The sequence below is a fragment of the Microcaecilia unicolor genome, chromosome 1, assembly GCF_901765095.1.
Source record: "Microcaecilia unicolor chromosome 1, aMicUni1.1, whole genome shotgun sequence".
NCBI classification, from domain to species: domain Eukaryota; kingdom Metazoa; phylum Chordata; class Amphibia; order Gymnophiona; family Siphonopidae; genus Microcaecilia; species Microcaecilia unicolor.
The window spans coordinates 2,211,487-2,232,288 of record NC_044031.1 but is presented as its reverse complement, the minus strand read 5'-3'; the positions used below and the strand labels follow the sequence as shown (position 1 = coordinate 2,232,288).

The 20,802-nt window shown below is 47.6% G+C and overlaps 1 protein-coding gene across 1 annotated transcript in view; it reads left to right on the top strand.

Moving 5' to 3' along the window:
- LOC115461843 (arf-GAP with GTPase, ANK repeat and PH domain-containing protein 3-like) overlaps positions 1 to 20,802 on the top strand; it is a 726,817-nt gene that overhangs the window by 103,227 nt on the left and 602,788 nt on the right. Inside the window, exons 5-6 of the mRNA XM_030191903.1 lie at positions 7,995 to 8,136; positions 14,191 to 14,325. Of these exons, the coding sequence (XP_030047763.1) occupies positions 7,995 to 8,136; positions 14,191 to 14,325 (277 nt within the window). The remainder of the gene's footprint in view (positions 1 to 7,994; positions 8,137 to 14,190; positions 14,326 to 20,802) is intronic.

Genomic DNA, 20,802 nt, shown 5'->3' with positions numbered 1-20,802 from the left:
TTTCCTCATAAGGAAGTCGTCCCATCCCCTTTATCATTTTCGTTGCCCTTCTCTGCACCTTTTCTAATTCCACTATATCTTTAAAGATGCGGTGACCAGAATTGAACACAATATTTGAGGTGTGGTTGCACCATGGAGCGATACAAAGGCATTATAACGTCCATCCTTGTCTGACTTGGAGTCTCAATCTGGTTCCGCAGGTGCTCCAAGTGCCTCTGTTTGAGCCTTTATGCATTGTCTCTTTGCGAGATCTCACTCTCGTCTGTTTTTCTCATGGCCGTTTCTTCGGCCCGCACAGTTCTGAGTTGTAGGCTCTCTCTTGCAGGGATCTGGTCTCCGTTTCTTGATGTTTGCTGGTCCCTTTTCCAGTACCTGGAGGTTACTAATGAATTTTGCCAGTCAGACCATCTGATTATGCTCTTTGCAGGGCCTCAGAATGGAGAAGTGGCTTCTAAACCCATTATTTTCCATTGGCTGTGGGAGGCAATTTCCTCGGCTTATGTCTTGACAGGCTGTTTCCCACCGGATTGTTTGTGGGCACACTATACGCGGTCCTTGGTGTCTTTGTGGGCAGAGACTCTGGAGAATCTGGAGGAGATTTGTAGGGCGACGACTTGGTCTTTGGTTCATATGTTTGTCTGGCACTATTGTATAGATGTTTCTGCCCAAGGTTCTGCGGTGCTTAGTGCTGGGCTCACATCTCTTTCCCTCCCTCTGTTTAGATACTACTTTGCTACATTCCACAGGTCTATGGATTCATCTGCTGCTGACACTAAGGAACGAAAAATTATGTCCTACCTGATAATTTTATTCCTTTAGTCGCAGCAGATGAATCCGGAGACCCACCCTTTTCGGGTCCTCCTGTCGCATGGTAGGAGTTGCTTACTGCAAAGAGTTTTGCTGCAAGGTTTTTTGTTTGGAGGTGGTAGTTGGGTTTTCTTTCTTGTTTCCTTTCTTCTTCCTTTTAGGTGTAGGATTCCATGCTTGTACGTTTGGGGCATCTCTGTGAGGAAGGAGCGTGTAGGTTTCTGTCTTCTATTTCTGCTTTGTTATGAGATATACTGACTGGCCAGGGAGCTTCACATCCTCTTAGGCACAGAGCAAATCAGTGCTCTCTATCTCCACCTGCTGGTAGATGGACACAACCCACAGGTCTCTGGATTCATTTGCTGTGACTAAAGGAAAGAAAATGATCAGGTAAGACATAATTTTTCATTCCAAGCTATGCTTAGATTTAATACTAAAAAATGAAGTGTCATTCATTTGGGCTGCAGAAACCCGAGGGAATGATACAGTTTAGGGGATGAAGATCTTTTGAGCATTAAAGAAGACTTGAGTGTGATTGCATGCGATGATCTTAAATGGTCAAACAGGTAGAAAAGGTGAAGCAAAAGCTAGGATGCTTGGGTGCTTAGGGAGAGGAATGGCCAATAGGAAAAAGGAAGTGATGCCCCTGTTTAAGACTCTGGTGAGACCTCATTTAGAATATTGTGTACGAGCGGCGTAGCAAGGGCGGGGCGGTCCGCCCCGGGTGCACGCCGCTGGAGGGGTGGGAGAGGGTAGATATGATAGAAACATTTAAATACCTATGCAACAAAAATGCACAGGAGGTGAGTCTCTTTCAATTGAAGGAAAGCTCTGGAACGAGGGGGCACAGGATGAAAGTGAAAGGGGATAGACTCAGAAGTAACCTGAGGAAATGCTTCTTTACAGAAAGGGTGGTGAATTTGTGGAATGGCCTTCCGGTGGAAGTGGTGGAGACGAAAACAGTATCTGAATTAAACAGAGGGAAGGGAAAGGGGGAAATGGGACTTGATATACTGCCTTTCTGAGGTTTTTGCAACTACATTCAAAGAGGTTTACATATATTCAGGTACTTATTTTGTACCAGGGGCAATGGAGGGTTAAGTGACTTGCCCAGAGTCACAAGGAGCTGCAGTGGGAATTGAACTCTGTTCCCCAGGATCAAAGTTCACTGCACTAACCATTAGGCTAAGGGAAGATGTGGGACCTGGGCTGGGAAAGGCAGGGAAAGGATAGTAGTTGTGACTGAGCCATTGAAGGAAAACTTAATGGGTATGTCACCTTTTCATTCCCATCTCTACAGATATCTAAGTTTCCTTTTCTTGTACAGGTAACAAAGCATACAAGTTCATCATCTTACTTTCTATCGCTCTTCTCCTTTCCTCCCTTTCTATAGGTGGAAAATGCAGTCCCTTCTGATAACAGGGTAGCTGTAGCTGTGAGAAGAGAAATATGGTTTATGTAGTAAAAGAGGGCAGCTAAAGACATGTATGGTCCATCCAGTCTGCCCATCATACCCTGTTCCCTTCCCCAGGCTATACACCTTTCCACCCCTATATCCAGTGGTGTGCTGGTTAATGTTGAACAACAGTCTCTGGGTGTAGCCAGTGCTGCAACTTGGGGGGAGAGACACATTCCTCTCTCCTTCCCCACCTCCATGCGGGCACGCTTACACATACCTTTGCCGGCAGGGATGCCAAGCCCCACCAGCCAAATAAATGGACTCTCGCCAGTTCCCGCTGCTTGTTTCTGGCTCAGAGTGCCAGGTCTTCTTGCGCATTCTCTGAACATATGCGAGAAGTCTATACAAGTTTCTCAGAGCCGGAAACAAATAGTGGGGAGCGATGGCAGTCTGTTTATTTGGCTGGTGGGGCTCAGCATCACCACCATCAAAGTATAAGTGATTTCAGAGGGAGCTGGAGCTCAGATTTTGGGGGCCTACTTTAACAATGGCTGTCGTGAGCCAGTGCCTACACCCTAGGGAATGTCTACCCCCACCCATCCCTGAACAGAGAGTTTATCTTACATTCTCCGAGGACAAGCAGGCTGCTTGTTCTCACTGATGGGTGACGTCCACGGCAGCCCCTCCAATCGGAAACTTCACTAGCAAAGGCCTTTGCTAGTCCTCGCGCGCCCATGCGCACCGCGCATGCGCTGCCGTCTTCCCGCCCGAACCGGCTCGTGTTCGTCAGTCTTCTTTTGTCCGCGCTCGGTACGGTCGTGTTTGCGCTGTTTGCGCCCCTTAAGTTGACCCTCGCGCGTCTTTTTGACTTTCGCTTCTAAAAAAAAAAAAAAGGGATTTCAGAGAAGGGCCTCTCGGTCTTTTTCCCCTTCCCGTATTTCCAGTTTTTTGCCCCGTTAAGTTTTCTTTTGTTTTCGGGGTAAGCCCTTTTGAGGCCTCGGGTCGAGTTTTTTCTCCCTCTCTTTTTGGTGCCTTACCGCAATTACGAGTTTTGATTTCGCCGGCGTGATTTTTCCGCCCATGTCATCGAAGTCTCCCAGCGGCTTCAAGAAGTGCACCCAGTGCGCCCGGGTAATCTTGCTCACTGATAGGCACGCGTCTTATCTTCAGTGTCTGGGGGCTGGGCACCGCCCGCAGGCCTGTAGTCTTTGCGCCCTTTTACAAAAAAGGACTCAGGTAGCGAGATTGGCCCAGTGGAACGTGTTGTTCTTGGGCTGTTCGTCGGCATCGGCACCGGGAGTATCGAGTGCATCGACGTCGACAGCATCAAGACCTCCGCCCTCGGCCGCGACTGTATCAATTGCATCGAGGCATCGACCCTCTGCATCGTCGGGGCCGAGACATCGGAAGGCTGCGTCGGCGTCAGTGGTACCGGGACCTCCACTAGTGCTGATGTCGTCGGACGGTGGTGCTTCGACTGGAGTGCAGGTGAGGGCTGTCCATTCCCCTGCTGGTGGCGGTGAGCCTTCGGGTGGGTCTCCCCCTACCCTGAGGGCTCCTGCGGTACAGCCCCCCCGAGACCGACCTTCTTTGGCCTCGGCCCCGAGGAAGCGACGGCTGGATTCTACGTCGTCCTCGTCGGTACCGGGAAGCTCTGGTGACATGCTTCGTTTGAAAAAGTCAAAGAAGCATCGACACCGGTCTCCTTCCCGCGTCGGTACCGAGAGCTCTGGGTCGCCGAGAGAGTCGGCACCCAGTAGGCATCGGCACCGGGAGGACCGCTCACCCTCTGTTCAGGAGGTGTCGATGCGCTCCACCTTGGATAGCCCGGAACAGCCACCATGCCCGGAACAGATTCTGACTTCGACACCTGCATCGGCTTCCATGTCTTTCTCCACAGCCGCCCTGCACGAGAGTCTCCGGGCCATTCTCCCAGAGATCCTGGGAGAGCTGTTGCGCCCTTCCCCTCCGGTACCGGGGGTGCTTGCTCCACCGGTACCGTCGAGTGAGGCGCCGGCTTGCCCCTTGCCCGGGGTGAGGTCTCCAACATCGGTGCCGCTTGCGGTTGCCTCCCAGGAAGGGTCCCCGACAACGTCGGCGGAGGGAGCTTCGCCGGTACAGGCGAGGGAGTCTACCTCTCGACGCTCACACCGTGGCCGTGTTTCCACCGGGAGCTCAGTCTTACAGCTTCCAGCACAAGCAGGTACTTGCAGAGGAACTCTCCGCCCTTCTCAGCGCCAATGCGGTTGAGCCTGTGCCATCCGGGCAAGAAGGGCTGGGATTCTATTCCAGGTACTTCTTTGTGGAAAAGAAAACAGGGGGGATGCGTCCCATCCTAGACCTAAGGGCCCTGAACAAATATCTGGTAAAGGAAAAGTTCAGGATGCTTTCCCTGGGCACCCTTCTTCCCATGATTCAGGAAAACGACTGGCTATGCTCTCTGGACTTGAAGGACGCCTACACGCACATCCCGATACTGCCAGCTCACAGGCAGTATCTGCGATTTCAGCTGGGCACACGTCACTTCCAGTACTGTGTGCTACCCTTTGGGCTCGCTTCTGCGCCCAGAGTGTTCACGAAGTGCCTGGCTGTAGTAGCAGCGGCGCTTCGTAGACTGGGAGTGCATGTGTTCCCTTATCTCGACGATTGGCTGGTGAAGAACACATCCGAGGCAGGAGCTCTACAGTCCATGCAGATGACTATTCGCCTCCTGGAGCTACTGGGGTTTGTGATAAATTATCCAAAGTCCCACCTTCTCTTAGTGCAGAGACTAGAATTCATAGGAGCTCTGCTGGATTCTCGGACGGCTCGTGCCTATCTCCCAGAGACGAGAGTCAACAACTTGTTGTCCCTCGTCTCGCGGGTGCGAGCATCCCAGCAGATCACAGCTCGGCAGATGTTGAGATTGCTGGGCCACATGGCCTCCACAGTTCATGTGACTCCCATGGCCCGCCTTCACATGTGATCTGCTCAATGGACCCTAGCTTCCCAGTGGTTTCAGGCTGCTGGGGATCTAGAAGACGTGATCCACCTGTCCACGAGTTTTCTCAAATCCCTGTATTGGTGGACGATTTGGTCCAATTTGACTCTGGGACGTCCTTTCCAAATTCCTCAGCCACAAAAAGTGCTGACTATGGATGCGTCTCTCCTGGGGTGGGGAGCTCATGTCATTGGGCTTCACACCCAGTGAAGCTGGTCCCTCCAGGAACGCGATCTGCAGATCAATCTCCTGGAGTTACGAGCGGTCTGGAACGCTCTGAAGGCTTTCAGAGATCGGCTGTCCCACCAAATTATCCAAATTCAGACAGACAACCAGGTTGCCATGTATTACATCAACAAGCAGGAGGGCACCGGATCTCGCCCCCTGTGTCAGGAAGCCGTCAGCATGTGGCTCTGGGCTCGCCGTCACGGCATGGTGCTCCAAGCCACTTATCTGGCAGGCGTAAACAACAGTATGGCCGACAGGTTGAGCAGGATTATGCAACCTCACGAGTGGTCGCTCAATTCCCGTGTAGTGCGACAGATCTTCCAGGTGTGGGGCACCCCCTTGGTAGATCTCTTCGCATCTCGAGCCAACCACAAAGTCCCTCAGTTCTGTTCCAGGTTTCAGGCCCACGGCAGACTGGCATCGGATGCCTTCCTCCTGGACTGGGGGGAAGTTCCGCTGTATGCTTATCCTCCCATACCTCTGGTCGGGAAGACTTTGTTGAAACTCAAGCAAGACCGAGGCACCATGATTCTGATCGCTTCTTTTTGGCCGTGTCAGATCTGTTTCCCTCTTCTTCTGGAGTTGTCCTCCGAAGAACCGTGGAGATTGGAGTGTTTTCCGACCCTCATCACACAGGACGAAGGGGCGCTTCTGCATACCAACCTCTGGTCTCTGGCTCTCACGGCCTGGATGTTGAGAGCGTAGACTTTGCCTCTTTGGGTCTGTCAGAGGGTGTCTCCCGCATCTTGCTTGCTTCCAGGAAAGATTCCACTAAGAGGAGTTACTTCTTTCTATGGAGGAGGTTTGCCGTCTGGTGTGACAGCAAGGCCCTAGATCCTCGTTCTTGTCCTACACAGACCCTGCTTGAATACCTTCTGCACTTGTCTGAGTCTGGTCTCAAGACCAACTCTGTAAGGGTTCATCTTAGTGCAATCAGTGCATACCATTACCGTGTGGAAGGTAAGCCGATCTCAGGACAGCCTTTAGTTGTTCGCTTCATGAGAAGTTTGCTTTTGTCAAAGCCCCCCGTCAAACCTCCTACAGTGTCATGGGATCTCAATGTCGTTCTCACCCAGCTGATGAAACCTCCTTTTGAGCCACTGAACTCCTGCCATCTGAAGTACTTGACCTGGAAGGTCATTTTCTTGGTGGCAGTTACTTCAGCTCGTAGAGTCAGTGAGCTTCAGGCCCTGGTAGCCCAGGCCCCTTACACCAAATTTCATCATAACAGAGTAGTCCTCCGCACTCACCCTAAGTTCTTGCCAAAGGTTGTGTCGGAGTTCCATCTGAATCAGTCAATTGTCTTGCCAACATTCTTTCCCCGTCCTCATTCCTGCCCTGCTGAACGTCAGCTGCACACATTGGACTGCAGGAGAGCATTGGCCTTCTATCTGGAGCGGACAAAGCCCAACAGACAGTCCGCCCAATTGTTTGTTTCTTTTGATCCCAACAGGAGGGGAGTGGCTGTGGGGAAACGCACCATATCCAATTGGCTAGCAGATTGCATTTCCTTCACTTACGCCCAGGCTGGGCTGGCTCTTGAGGTCATGTCACGGCTCATAATGTTAGAGCCATGGCAGCGTCGGTAGCCCACTTGAAGTCAGCCGCTATTGAAGAGATTTGCAAAGCTGCGACGTGGTCATCTGTCCACACATTCACATCTCATTACTGCCTGCAGCAGGATACCCGACGCGACAGTTGGTTCGGGCAGTCAGTGCTTCAGAATCTGTTCGGGGTTTAGAATCCAACTCCACCCCCCTAGGCCCATGTTTATTCTGTTCCAGGCTGCACTCTCAGTTAGTTGGATAAATTGTTAGGTCAATCTCAGTTATGTCCTCGCCGTTGCGAGGCCCAATTGACCATGGTTGTTGTTTTGAGTGAGCCTGGGGGCTAGGGATACCCCATCAGTGAGAACAAGCAGCCTGCTTGTCCTCGGAGAAAGCGAATGCTACATACCTGTAGAAGGTATTCTCCGAGGACAGCAGGCTGATTGTTCTCACAAACCCGCCCGCCTCCCCTTTGGAGTTGTGTCTTCCCTTGTCTTGTCTTGCTACATATGGGACTGACGAACACGAGCCGGTTCGGGCGGGAAGACGGCCGCGCATGGGCGCGCGAGGACTAGCAAAGGCCTTTGCTAGTGAAGTTTCCGATTGGAAGGGCTGCCGTGGACGTCACCCATCAGTGAGAACAATCAGCCTGCTGTCCTCGGAGAATACCTTCTACAGGTATGTAGCATTCGCTTTCTGTGCTGATTACACTGCTTCATGATTAAACATGGGCATCACAAACAGGGCAGTTGGCAATTTGCCACCATGCCTATAGTCTGAAAAGTGATTTTGTCTTCTGCTCCCCCATTGGGAAAACAGCCCAGTAACCTTAGCATGTGATATCTAATACACGTATTAATCCTGATCTTTCTGTGCCATTATTTGGACACAGACCATAGAAGTCTGCCCAGCACTGGATTTATTTTGGGAAACTATTCTTGAAATTTCAACCAATAAATAGTTTTTGTTATTTAGGGGGAATTTTCCTATTCTCAGGCCTGATACTAATATGGATTTTGATTTCACCTGTTAGTTTGCAGCTTGGGTCGATGCTGTGGTATTTGTGTTTAGCCTGGAAGATGAAATCAGCTTTCAAACGGTTTACAATTACTACCTTCGCTTAACAAGCTATCGCAACACGACAGATGTACCCATGGTGCTAGTGGGCACACAAGGTAATTCTCCTCCTCCTCCCAACCCCATTTATGTGAAGTTCTTTCATGTAATTTCTTCTCTCAAATTGTTTCTCTTTTTCCTCTTAGTCGTGTTTGAGACGGGAAGAGAGAGAGAGAGCTAATAGTTAAGCCAGGGTTCAAGTCCCACTTTTACCACTGACACTTTTATCTCCTATTGCTTCAGGTATCCACTTGATTTTAAGCTCTTTGGGCCAGGGACTTGTATGTGGATATCTATCACAACTGTCCCGTTGTGCTAAGTATTAAATATTAGTATCTCACCTTTCCCTTTTCAGGTAGTAAGATGGCTCTTCTCCTGTCCTAAATTCTAGCCTTTTTTCATTTGGCTAACAGTTAAATATATTGTGATCTCATATGGATAGTAAACAAAAAAGAGGAGCTGACAAGAGGGTGTGTGGCCCAATTGGTTATTAAAACTTGACAATAAAACCCGATATTGTGAGGTCATTATGGATTTCCACAGAAAAATGTATAGAGAATGGACTTACACCCGATATATATGAAGGTAAGTACCCTCCTGCCCACAGCTTCTCCAGCACTTACTCCTCCTGACAGGGAGAAAGATACTACCTATAGATTGACTTCACTCTGTTAAGGTGTCTAGCGTTTTTAGCTGGCTCTAAACACTGAGATATATAATGGGCATCTTAGCGTTTAACGCCAGCTAATTTTTCTCCCGTACTTTAGTAAAAGACCCCTTTAGTTAACTGAAATAGAGAGGTGGAAAGTATTATAGATTAGGGTTCACTCTTGCTCAGTGAAATTGTGCCCCAGATCCCTTGAGATAAAAGCTGCTCAAATGGACAGGGGGCTTCAGTCTGCACTGTTATACTAAACTAAAAAATACTTGTATACTGCAACAACCTTAACAGTTCTGTGTAGTTTACAAATAGTGAGTAGCCAGGCATAACTGAGAAATTACAATCTAAAAAACATACAAATATTTCTGAACCACATTTCTAAATCGTGAGAGACTGTCTAGAGATCTAAGAATTACAGGAAGATCATTCCAAAACTTAACTCATAAGTACATAAGTAAAGGCACACTGGGAAAAGACCAAGGGTCCATCAAGCCCAGCATCCTGTCCATGACAGCGGCCAGTCCAGGCCAAGGGCACCTGGCAAGCTTCCCAAACGTACAAACACTCTATACGTGTTATTCCTGGAATTGTGGATTTTTCCCAAGTCCATTTAGTACTTCTCCTTTAGGAAAGCGTCTAACCCCTTTTTAAACTCTGCCAAGCTAACCGCCTTCACCACGTTCTCCGGCAACGAATTCCAGAGTTTAATTACGCGTTGGGTGAAGAAACATTTTCTCCTATTTGTTTTAAATTTACTATACTGTAGTTTCATTGCATGCCCCTTAGTCCTAGTATTTTTGGAAAGCGTGAACAGACGCTTCACATCCACCTGTTCCACTCCACTCATTATTTTATATACCTCTATCATGTCTCCCCTCAGCCTTCTCTTCTCCAAGCTGAAAAGCCCTAGCCTCCTTAGTCTTTCATAGGGAAGTCGTCCCATCCCCGCTATCATTTTAGTCGCCCTTCGCTGCACCTTTTCCAATTCCACTATATCTTTTTTGTGATGCGGCGACCAGAATTGAACACAATACTCAAGGTGCGGTCACACCATGGAGCGATACAACGGCATTATAACATCTTCACACCTATTTTATTTATTTTAGTTACATTTGTACCCCACGCTTTCCCACTCATGGCAGGCTCAATGCGGCTTACATATACAGGTACTTATATTTGTACCTGGGGCAATGGAGGGTTAAGTGACTTGCCCAGAGTCACAAGGAGCTGTGCCTGAAGTGGGAATCGAACTCAGTTCCTCAGTTTCTCAGGACCAGAGTCCATCACCCTAACCACTAGGCCCCTCCTCCACTCCATACCTTTCCTAATAATACCCAACATTCTATTCGCTTTCCTAGCCGCAGCAGCACACTGAGCAGAAGGTTTCAGTGTATTATCGACGACGACACCCAGATCCCTTTCTTGGTCCGTAACTCCTAACGTGGAACCTTGCATGACGTAACTATAATTCGGGTTCTTTTTTCCCACATGCATCACCTTGCACTTGCTCACATTAAACATCATCTGCCATTTAGCCGCCCAGTCTTCCAGTCTCGCAAGGTCCTTCTGTAATTCTTCATAATCCTGTCGCGAGTTAACGACTTTGAATAACTTTGTGTCGTCAGCAAATTTAATTACCTCGCTAGTTACTCCCATCTCTAAATCTTTTATAAATATATTAAAAAGCAGCGGTCCTAGCACAGACCCCTGAGGAACCCCACTAACTACCCTTCTCCATTGTGAATACTGCCCATTTAACTCCACTCTCTGTTTCCTATCCTTCAACCAGTTTTTAATCCACAATAGGACTTTTCCTCCTATCCCATGACCCTCCAATTTCCTCTGTAGCCTTTCATGAGGTACCTTGTCAAACGCCTTTTGAAAATCCAGGTATACAATATCAACCGGTTCCCCTGAAGTGGGAATCAACTCAGTTCCCCAGGACCAAAGTCCACCACCCTAACCACTAGGCCACTCCTCCACTACTAATTGTGTTAATAAATTAATATGTAGAATCTCCAATAGTAGCAACATTCCATGTAGAATCTCCAATAGTTTCTATTTTATTTTTGTTACATTTGTACCCTGCGCTTTCCCACTCATGGCAGGCTCAATGTGGCTTACATGGGGCAATGGAGGGTTAAGTGACTTGCCCAGAGTCACAAGGAGCTGCCTGTGCCTGAAGTGGGAATCCAACTCAGTTCCTCAGGACCAAAGTCTACCACCCTAACCACTAGGCCACTCCTCCACTGTGAAAGCAGATACTGTGGTAAAATTAACCAGTTTGTCTTTTTTCAAATTTGAATTGTGTATGTTTTTATTGTAACTCACCCAGTAAAAGAAATAAAATAAATAAAGACCGTTTGACCTATCCAGTTTGCTCATCCATATCCCTTCCTTTTCTTTAGCTTGGGACAAGTACATAGGATCTCTTTGTTGAATTCAGATACAGTTTACATCTCTGCCACCTTCACCGGGAGGCCCTTCCATCACCATATTTTGCATGGCGAAGTATTTCCTTAGGTTACTGCTGAGTCTCTCCCTTTTCACCTTCATTGTATGCCCCCTCGTTCCAGAGCTTCCTTTCAGTTGAAAGAAACTCTCCTCCTATTCATTTATCATGCGTAAGTATTTAAATGTCTCTATCATGTTACTTTACTTCATTTCTTATGAGTCACAACTATTCCCATATGAGTTCAATGCGACTTAAGATATCAAGCAAGTATGACAGATAATAAAATCAGCACAGAAATTAAAAGAAGAGGAAACAATGATAAACTGCTGTTAATCAAACTTCACGTAATACAAATACGGTTTTAAAAATCTCCCCTCTCCCGCTTTCTTCCAAAGATCTTTGTTTCAACATTTTTATTGACGACAATTCAATGTAAACACTTTACAAATAAGAGAGCTTCATAAAAGTTCACACACACATAAAAAAAGGAAAAATATAGTACTCATAATAATAGTCAACAATATCATTTGTCATCAAACTTTTAACCAGTTATCCCCCCCCCCCACCCTTTAGGTTGGAAACAGATTTATGTCTCTTTTGTCCTCAAACTGGTAAACCGTTAACCCCCCCCCCCCCCCCCCCAATCTTAGACGATATCAACACATGAATAAACAGCTGGATTCAACCCAACTCCCTGTGTACTTCCCCTCTCCGGGAAACATCAAAACCCCCCTTTCGCTCTTCTCCCATTAGTATAACCCTACAACAATACATTCTTAATCCCCCACCCCCCTCTCAGTACAGTTAGATACATGCTCCATAATTTAAAAAAAAAGGAGTGTCCTCCTCCCTCTCCCCCATCCCTAAAGGTTATTAACGATGAGACTGCGCCTAAGAGGATTTAAAATGTCCAAATAGAGATTCCATATAAGCCAGAATGTCTTCTTATGTCTAAGCGTTCCCTTTGCCTCCCAAGAGACTAGGAGATGTATCTAATTCCTCCAATGCCAAAAGGCAGACATATTGAGATCTTTAAGTCTGTCCCTGTTCGCTTTATGACGAAGACCACTGACCATTTTAATAGCCTTCCTCTGGACCAACTCTATCCTGTTTATATCTTTTTGAAGTTGTGGTCTTAAATTGAACACAGTATTTTATTTTCAACAGTTTTTATTGATGATTCAAGATTATATAATTTAACCATGAAATATGACATTTGAAATAAGACAGCATACTTATATACATATCCAGAACTGTATCATCAATATTTTATCATGTTCTCCCTCTCTCCCGTCATTGTGCCATAACCAATAGACTTACATTTGTATTATTAAATGAGGAGAAAAAGAAATCCTATTAACAACATGACTTGACTAACATAGCTTCTAAAATTCTACAAGCAATTAGTTTAACAACTTAGCCTTCTCATGTGAGTAATCAGGAGAGTGTTTCATCAATGCCTTGTAGGATTCTCTCCTCCCCCTCTCTCAAATCAGTATCTCCAGAGCCCACATGGATGCATATTTTGTAAAATGATTACCTAAAATATTAATTTCAATTAGAATCTCATATTATACAATGTTGATATTACTACTGATTCTTAGAATATCGAGCCCACCCATATAAGTCTGGGAACCAAGAACTGAATTTCCTAACCAGGTATCCTATCCCACCATCTAAAACTCCCTCTTCCCCCCTCCCCTTACTTCTATCCAACCCCCCCCCCTTCCCAAAGGAGAAAAGAAAAGGGAAAAGAAAAAAAAAAACCCAACAACCTCTTCCTCCTAATCCGCTCCCTCTCCCCACCTTGTACACAGTATTTTAAATGAGGTCTCATCAGAGTCTTCTACAGGGGCATCATCACCTCCTTTTTCCTACTGGCCGTTCCTCTCCCTATGCACTCAAGCATCTTTATAGCTTTCGCCGTCACCTTTTCTACCTGTTTGGCCTCTTTAAGATCATCACATACGATCACACCCAAGTCCCACTGCTCTTTCATAAACAGAAGTACTTTGCTGTCCAAACTGTTCTGCTCTTCGTTTTTTTGTACCCCAAATGCTTGACCTGGGAAATTTTAGCATTCAGTCTAAACTGCCAAATTCTGGACCATTCTTCAAGCTTTGTGAGATACCTGGTCCTGTTATCCACACCATGAGGGGTGTCTACCCTGTTGCATGTTTTGGTATCATCCATAAATAGTCAAACCTTACTAGAGATCGATTCTGCAATATTACTTACAGAAATATAAAAAAATAAAAAAGATCCGTCCCCACTAAGATCTTTTGTGGCACACCACTTGTAACGTTCCTTTTCTAAGAGTGAGGTCTATTTACATCTACCCTTTGTTGCTTTCCATTCAACCAGTTCCTAACCAGTCTGTCATTTTAGGGCCCATACCGTGGGCATTCAGTTTGTTTATAAGTTGTGTAAACAGAACTGTGTCGCAGGCTTTGCTAAAATCTGAATATACTCGATCTAGCGCTCTCCCTTGATGGAACTCTCTAGTCACCCAGTCAAAGAAATTAATCAGATTTGTCTGACAAGACTTACCTCTAGTGAAACCATGCTACTTCCAGTCGTGCTTTCCCTTGTCTCTTCATGCATTAAGACCTTGGAGCTCTGCTTTCTTCTTGAGTCCTCTGCGTGGAACCAGGAGCACTTCTGGAAATGCTTCCTTAGAAGTCTTGGATTTCAACTTTCTACCTGAGACACTATATTTGGCTTCCGGAACCTTCCTTCCACGTATTTTTTTATTGTGGTCAGTACCCATATGTATGAAGTCAGCCGATTCTTCCTCAGCACTGTCTATAATCTTATCTAGGTGACCTCTCCATTTTGTTGGTGTTTAGATATTTATTTTGTAATTGTATTTACAGTTTTCCATTGGCTGTTACATCTCTCACCATAGGTTTCTTACAGATGATCATTGCAAACACTGTTGTCATACTCTGTCTTTCTCATTCTGTAAAGCTCTTTTGTTTTATTTTCTGATTTTAGATGCTATCAGTGCTACAAATCCTCGAGTGATTGATGATTCTCGAGCCCGGAAGCTCTCCAACGACTTAAAGCGCTGCACTTATTACGAGACCTGTGCCACGTATGGGCTGAATGTGGAGCGAGTCTTCCAGGATGGTAATCACAGTTCTGTTTCTGATCAGTGGCGTTGGGAGTGTGTGTGTGAGAGAGATATATGCCAAGATAGTTACTGATCTACTTTGATGGTTATCATGTGCCTTTCAACTATTGCTTATATACATAATACCCCAAAAAGGTGTCTAGTATATACAGTAAAATTTATATACGGTAGTCTAGCACAGTAAAATTTGTTGTAATGTAATTTTTCTAATCAGTGTGAAAAATAGTTGAATTCGCTTAGCTTTAAGGTCTGTCTTTTGAATTTGTTTGTGGGATAAGCAGTGCCATAGCTAAGAGTGGGCCCAGGCCCACCCACTGTGAGCTCAGGCTCACCCAGTAGCAGCACACCTATGATGTGGCTGGCAGGGATCCCCAAGGCCCACCAGCCGAAAACTCCCAGCAACTGTCCTTTCATACCTTGTAAATAGAAGATCTTGGCCTGCAGCACGACTGACACATACTGTTCACACCAGCCCCACAGCCTTCCCTTTGATGTATTCCCGCCTATGTGGAAACAGGAAGTTGCATCAGAGAGAAGGCTGTGGAGCCAACATGAGCAGTGCGTATTACTGTTTGCTGCCGGTGAAAATCTGCTATTTAAAAGGTATTCAGGGAAGGGGGGGGATGTTTGAGAGACCATATTGCATGCAGGTGAGAAAGGGAGAGACCAAATCACTCGTGGGACAGGTTGGAGTTCTGCCCACCTATCTTGGGCCCAGGCCCACCCAAAATTGGGTGTCTGCCTATGCCTCTGGGGCTAAGATCTCATTTAAGAGTTTGGAGGAACTGGTTCTAGAAACTAAACCTTATCAAGTCAGTATACAAAGATGGGCAGAGTAGGTAAGACGACAAGTTTATTTCAACTGAATCTAGTTAGCTAAGTCAGAGCTTCCCACACTTTGGGTCAGAAACCCAAATAGGGTCAGAATCTGGGTGTTCTCTCCATAGGTGCATCATTATTCTTCACTGCCAGAAAAAGATTGATGAGCACGGATGCCCAGATGATCAAAAGCAAACACTGGCGCTAGAGGCGCCTGCGTTTGCTCCCGCCCAATGATTAGAGCTGGTCAGTACATGTAACAATGCCCTGGCCAAGTCTGAAAGCAAGGAGCATGCAAATTCATGCTAAACAAGGCATTACCTATTCCTCTCCAATGCTCAGTGGGTGGCGCGCAAAAGAAGGGTGCTGTTCCCACAGCAAACCCTACACCAGCTCAGAGCTGGCGTTAGGGTTTGAAGGGCTTTGGGGAGAATGGAGAGCCCTGTCCAGCATGCATCTGCATGGTAGCAGGTCTCCCTGTCGAACCCTGGATTAATGACCCGACACAGAACCGGACATCACCTGACATTCCCTGACACTTCCCTGTTGGTCTAATTCTCCCTGACTCCCGCCCCCCCCCCCCCCCCCCAAATACACATGTGATGACGAACTTCCTCCTTTCTTCGGTACCACCTCCAAAATGGCGGTGGCCTGCCCAGTGCATTCTGGGCAGGGCGGGGCTTCCCTATCATATAAGGGAAAGCTCCGCCGAGCGCATCTCCCTTTGTTGGGGAGCACTAGACCACCAGGGAAGTGTCGGGTGCTCTGTCGGGGAGGGTATTGTCGGGTGCTCTCTTCTGGGAGGAGGGCTTGGGGTGTCAGGCCCTATGTCAGGGTGGGATGGGGGACTACCAGACCTGTTTGACAGGTCAAGGCTTTTTTTTTTTGACAGCCCGGACCTGTCAAACAACTTCTGCGGGGGTGGATTGTGCTTAAATTTGCATGCTAATAGTTCTGATCACAGGGACATGACAAATAAACACCAGCCCTCTAGATAGCTAGCAAGACTGCTACTTGAGTGCCTCATGTTAAAACCCAAACCTCCAGTTCCCATGAACTTAACCAAGGGGTGAATCCTTTCTGCAGACTGATTACTATGACTCGAAGACAGGTTTTTAAGTGACACCTAATGATCTTTAAGAAAGTTACTGCTAGGGAAACACTGGTCTTGAGTGGAAACACAATGGATATCTTTTGGTAAGATTATTTGCATGTGAATTTTCCTCTGTTGGTGTGAGAAGGTAAAATTAGTTCTTACCTGATAATTTTCTTTCCATTAGTCTGACAGATCAATCCAGAGACTGGTGGGTTATGTCCCTCTGCCAGCAGGTGGAGATAGAGAGAACTCCGAGGTTCACTATATGTGGGCATGTGCAGCCACCCAAACCTCAGTATTGTCGATACCAAAGCCACGTAGATCTTCAACTCATCACTTAACGTATTAAGTGATGAGTTGAAGTTGTATTAAGTTGATGAGTTGCAGGGCTGGTGGTTGGGAGGTGGGGATAGTGCTGGGCAGACTTATACGGTCTACTACTACTACTACTATTTAGCATTTCTATAGCGCTACAAGGCATACGCAGCGCTGCACAAACATAGAAGAAAGACAGTCCCTGCTCAAAGAGCTTACAATCTAATAGACAAAAAATAAATAAAGTAAGCAAATCAAATCAATTAATGTGAACGGGAAGGAAGAGAGGAGGGTAGGTGGAGGCGAGTGGTTACAAGTGGTTACGAGTCAAAAGCAATGTTAAAGAGGTGGGCTTTCAGTCTAGATTTAAAGGTGGCCAAGGATGGGGCAAGACGTAGGGGCTCAGGAAGTTTATTCCAGGCGTAGGGTGCAGCGAGACAGAAGGCGCGAAGTCTAGAGTTGGCAGTAGTGGAGAAGGGAACAGATAAGAAGGATTTATCCATGGAGCGGAGTGCACGGGAAGGGGTGTAGGGAAGGATGAGTGTGGAGAGATACTGGGGAGCAGCAGAGTGAGTACATTTATAGGTTAGTAGAAGAAGTTTGAACAGAATGCGAAAACGGATAGGGAGCCAGTGAAGGGTCTTGAGGAGAGGGGTAGTATGAGTAAAGCGACCCTAGCGGAAGACGAGCCGGTGGTGGGTGGCGGGGCGGGTGGTTGGGAGGTGGGGGTAGTGCTGGGCAGACTTATATGGTCTGTGCCCTGAAAAAGACAGGTACAAATCAAGGTGAGGTATACACAAAAAATGGCACATGTGAGTTTATCTTGTTGGGCAGACTGGGTGGACCGTGCAGGTCTTTTTCTGCCGTCATCTACTATTTTACTATGTTACTATGTATTCCTGCGCTTTCAGAAATACTAAAAATCCTTCATCCGCCAACGTGGGAGGAACTCATGCACTCACAGCAAGTAAAAGATTCGCTCCAACCTTCGTAGAACTAACAACAACAAAACTCTGCAACTGCAAACTATAAACACAAACCAGACGCATCAAACTATACTAGCAGAAATCTCTGGGTGGGCCTCTGGATTGATTTGTCGGGAATAATGGAAAGAAAATTATCAGGTAAGAATTGATTTTACCTTCCATAGCGTCCCACAGATCAATCCAGAGACTGGTGGGATGTACCCAAGCAGTACTTAATTAGGGCGGAACACAGAGATCCCAGTCTGCAAGACCGAAGCCCCAAAAGCGGTGTCCGTTCGCGCTGCTGTGTCTACCCGATAGTGCTTTGAGAATGTATGCACGGACGACCAAGTTGCTGACTTGCAAATCTCCTCCAAAGAAACTAACCTCGACTCTGCCATCGAAGTCGCCTGCGCTCTAGTGGAATGCACCCGTAATTGAGCGGGAGGATCGTTCCCCAAAGCAATGTAAGCCGAAGAGATTGCGTCTTTAACCCAGCGAGCAACTGTGGCCTTCGAGGCCTGTTGACCTTTCTTTTGACCCGCGAACAGCACAAAAAGATGATCTGAATGACGAAAGTCATTCGTGACTTCCAAGTATCTGATGAGAACCAGTCTCATGTCTAGACACCTTAGAGCTCGAAACTCTGCAGGATAGTCTTCTCTACGAAAAGCGGGAAGACATAGCTGTTGATTAATGTGAAAACAGGACATAATCTTTGGAAGAAAAGAAGGAACCATCCGCAGCGTAACCCCTGCCTCTGTAAAACGGAGAAAAGGATCCCTACAGGACAGAGCCTGTATCTCCAACATTCTTCTCACTGAAGAAATAGCGACCAAAAACACCGTTTTCAAGGTCAAATCCTTCACCGACAGAAGAGACAGAGGCTCAAAGGGTGGCCGCTGAAAAGCCCGCAACACCAAATTAAGATTCCATGTCGGAAACAGAGAAATACGCGGAGGCAGCAACTGATTCACACCCCGTAGAAAGCGGACGATATCCGGGTGCGACGCTAGAGAGGACCCCTGAAGACGATCTCAAAAACAAGCCCAGGCCGCCATCTGAACCTTCAGGGAACTCAAAGACATTTCTCCAGACCAACCTGTAAAAAGACCAAAATAGAAGCTACCAAAGCTGACTCCGCAGTCAGACCTACCGCTTCACACCACGACTCAAAGGTCCGCCACACTCGAGCGTAAGCCGCAGAAGTGGAACGTTTCCTAGCCCTTAACGTAGTAGGAATGACTTTGTCTGGATATCCTTTTTTCCTTAACCTTGCCCTCTCAATAGCCAGGCCTTAAGACCAAATGGTTAGGGATCCTCCATAACAATGGGACCCTGGCGTAACAACCCCCGACGAGACGGCAGTCGTAACGGACTGTCGACCTGTAGACGGACTACGTCGGCGTACCAAGGACGTCTGGGCCAATCCGGAATCACCACAATCATTTGACCAGGATGACGAGCCACCCGACCTAATAGCCTGCCTATCATGGGTCACGGCGGAAACAGATACAGAAGGTCGGATCGGGGCCACGGCTGCAGAAGAGCATCGATCCCCTGAGACAGTGGATCCCTGCGTCTTCTGAGAAATTGAAGTACTTTTGCATTGGCCCCCCGCGCCATGAGATCCATGGCTGGAACTCACCACCGGACCGTTATTAGCGAAAACGCAGGAGCGGAGAGCTCCCACTCCCCTGGATCCAGCATGTGATGACTTTGAAAGTCTTCTTCGATGTTTAGCGTTCCCGCTATGTGAGCCGCCAAGATCAGGGGTAAGTGCCCCTCCGCCCAAAGACAGAGAAGGAACGCCTCCTCAGCTAGAGCAGCACTCTTGGTGCCCCCCTGATGGTTGACATAAGCTACCGCTGTTGCATTGTCGGAAAGAACCCGTACCGGCCTTCCTGTCAGAACCGCGTAAAAGTGAAGAAGGGCCAGTCGAATCGCTCAGAGTTCCAACCGATTGATGAACCAGGACGCCTCCACCGGAGTCCACGACCCTGTGCAGTCTGTCCCATACAATGGGCACCCCAGCCCACGAGGCTGGCATTCGTGGTCACAACCACCCAGTCCGGGACTGCCAACGGCATTCCCAGCTCCAGCTTGTCCCGGCAAAGCCACCACCTTAAAGCTAGTTTGACAGACGGCTCCAAGGGAAGGCGAACAGTATAATCCTCCGACAAGGGGGACCACCGACTCAAAAGCGACTTCTGAAGAGGTCGCATGTGGCTCCTGGCCCACGACACCACGTCTAGCGTGGCCGCCATGGAGCCCAACACTTGAACATAATCCCAGGTCTTGGGCGCCTGCATCTCCAAAGAGTCCAAACTTGAGACTGGATCTTCTGCCTCCGAATCTCCGGCAAGAATACTTTGCCTGCTCGAGTGTCGAACAATACCCTGAGATATTCCAGGGACTGGGAAGGCACCAATTGGCTCTTGTCAAAATTGATTATCCAACCCAACGAGCGCAGCAAAGTGACCACTCTGTCCGTCGCCTGCACACTCTCCTGGTAGGAAGGTGCCCTTATCAGCCAATCGTCCAGATAAGGGTGAACCTGCACACCCTCTCAATGCAAGAAGGCTGCGACGACCACCATAATCTTGGAGAAAGTCTGTGGCGGAGTGGCTAGCCCGAAGGGCAAGGCCCGAAACTGAAAGTGTTGTCCCAGGATCGCAAACCGCAGAAACCGATGATGAGGCGGCCAAATGGGAATGTGCAAGTAAGCCTCTTTGAGATTGAGAGAGGTGAGAAACTCCCCTGGCCGAACTGCGGCCATAACTGACCGAAGAGTTTCCATTCTTAAGTGACGTACTCGCAGGGCCTTGTTCACGCCCTTGAGATCGAGTACAGGACGAAAAGTTCCCCCTTTTTTTGGTACCACGAAGTAAATGGAGTAACGGCCTAAACCTCTCTGCGCCAGGGGCGCGGAAACCACGGCCTCGAGCTGAATCAAATTTGTAAGAGTCTCCTTGACTGCTGCTACCTTGTGCTGGGCCTTGCAAGGAGATTCCATGAAAAACTCTGCCAGGGTTTGATAATACTGCCGCCAGACTCATATTTGGCAAAATTAAATATGAAAGTGCAAAACCACTAAGAGAGAAACTTCACTGGCTCCCACTCAAGGAACGTATCGTGTTCAAAATATGCACGCTTGTACACAAAATCATCCACGCAGATGCCCCAACCTACATGCTAAACCTCGTGGACCTGCCTCCTAGAAACGCCAAAAGATCATCCCGCAAATTCCTCAATCTGCACTTCCCCAGCTGTAAAGG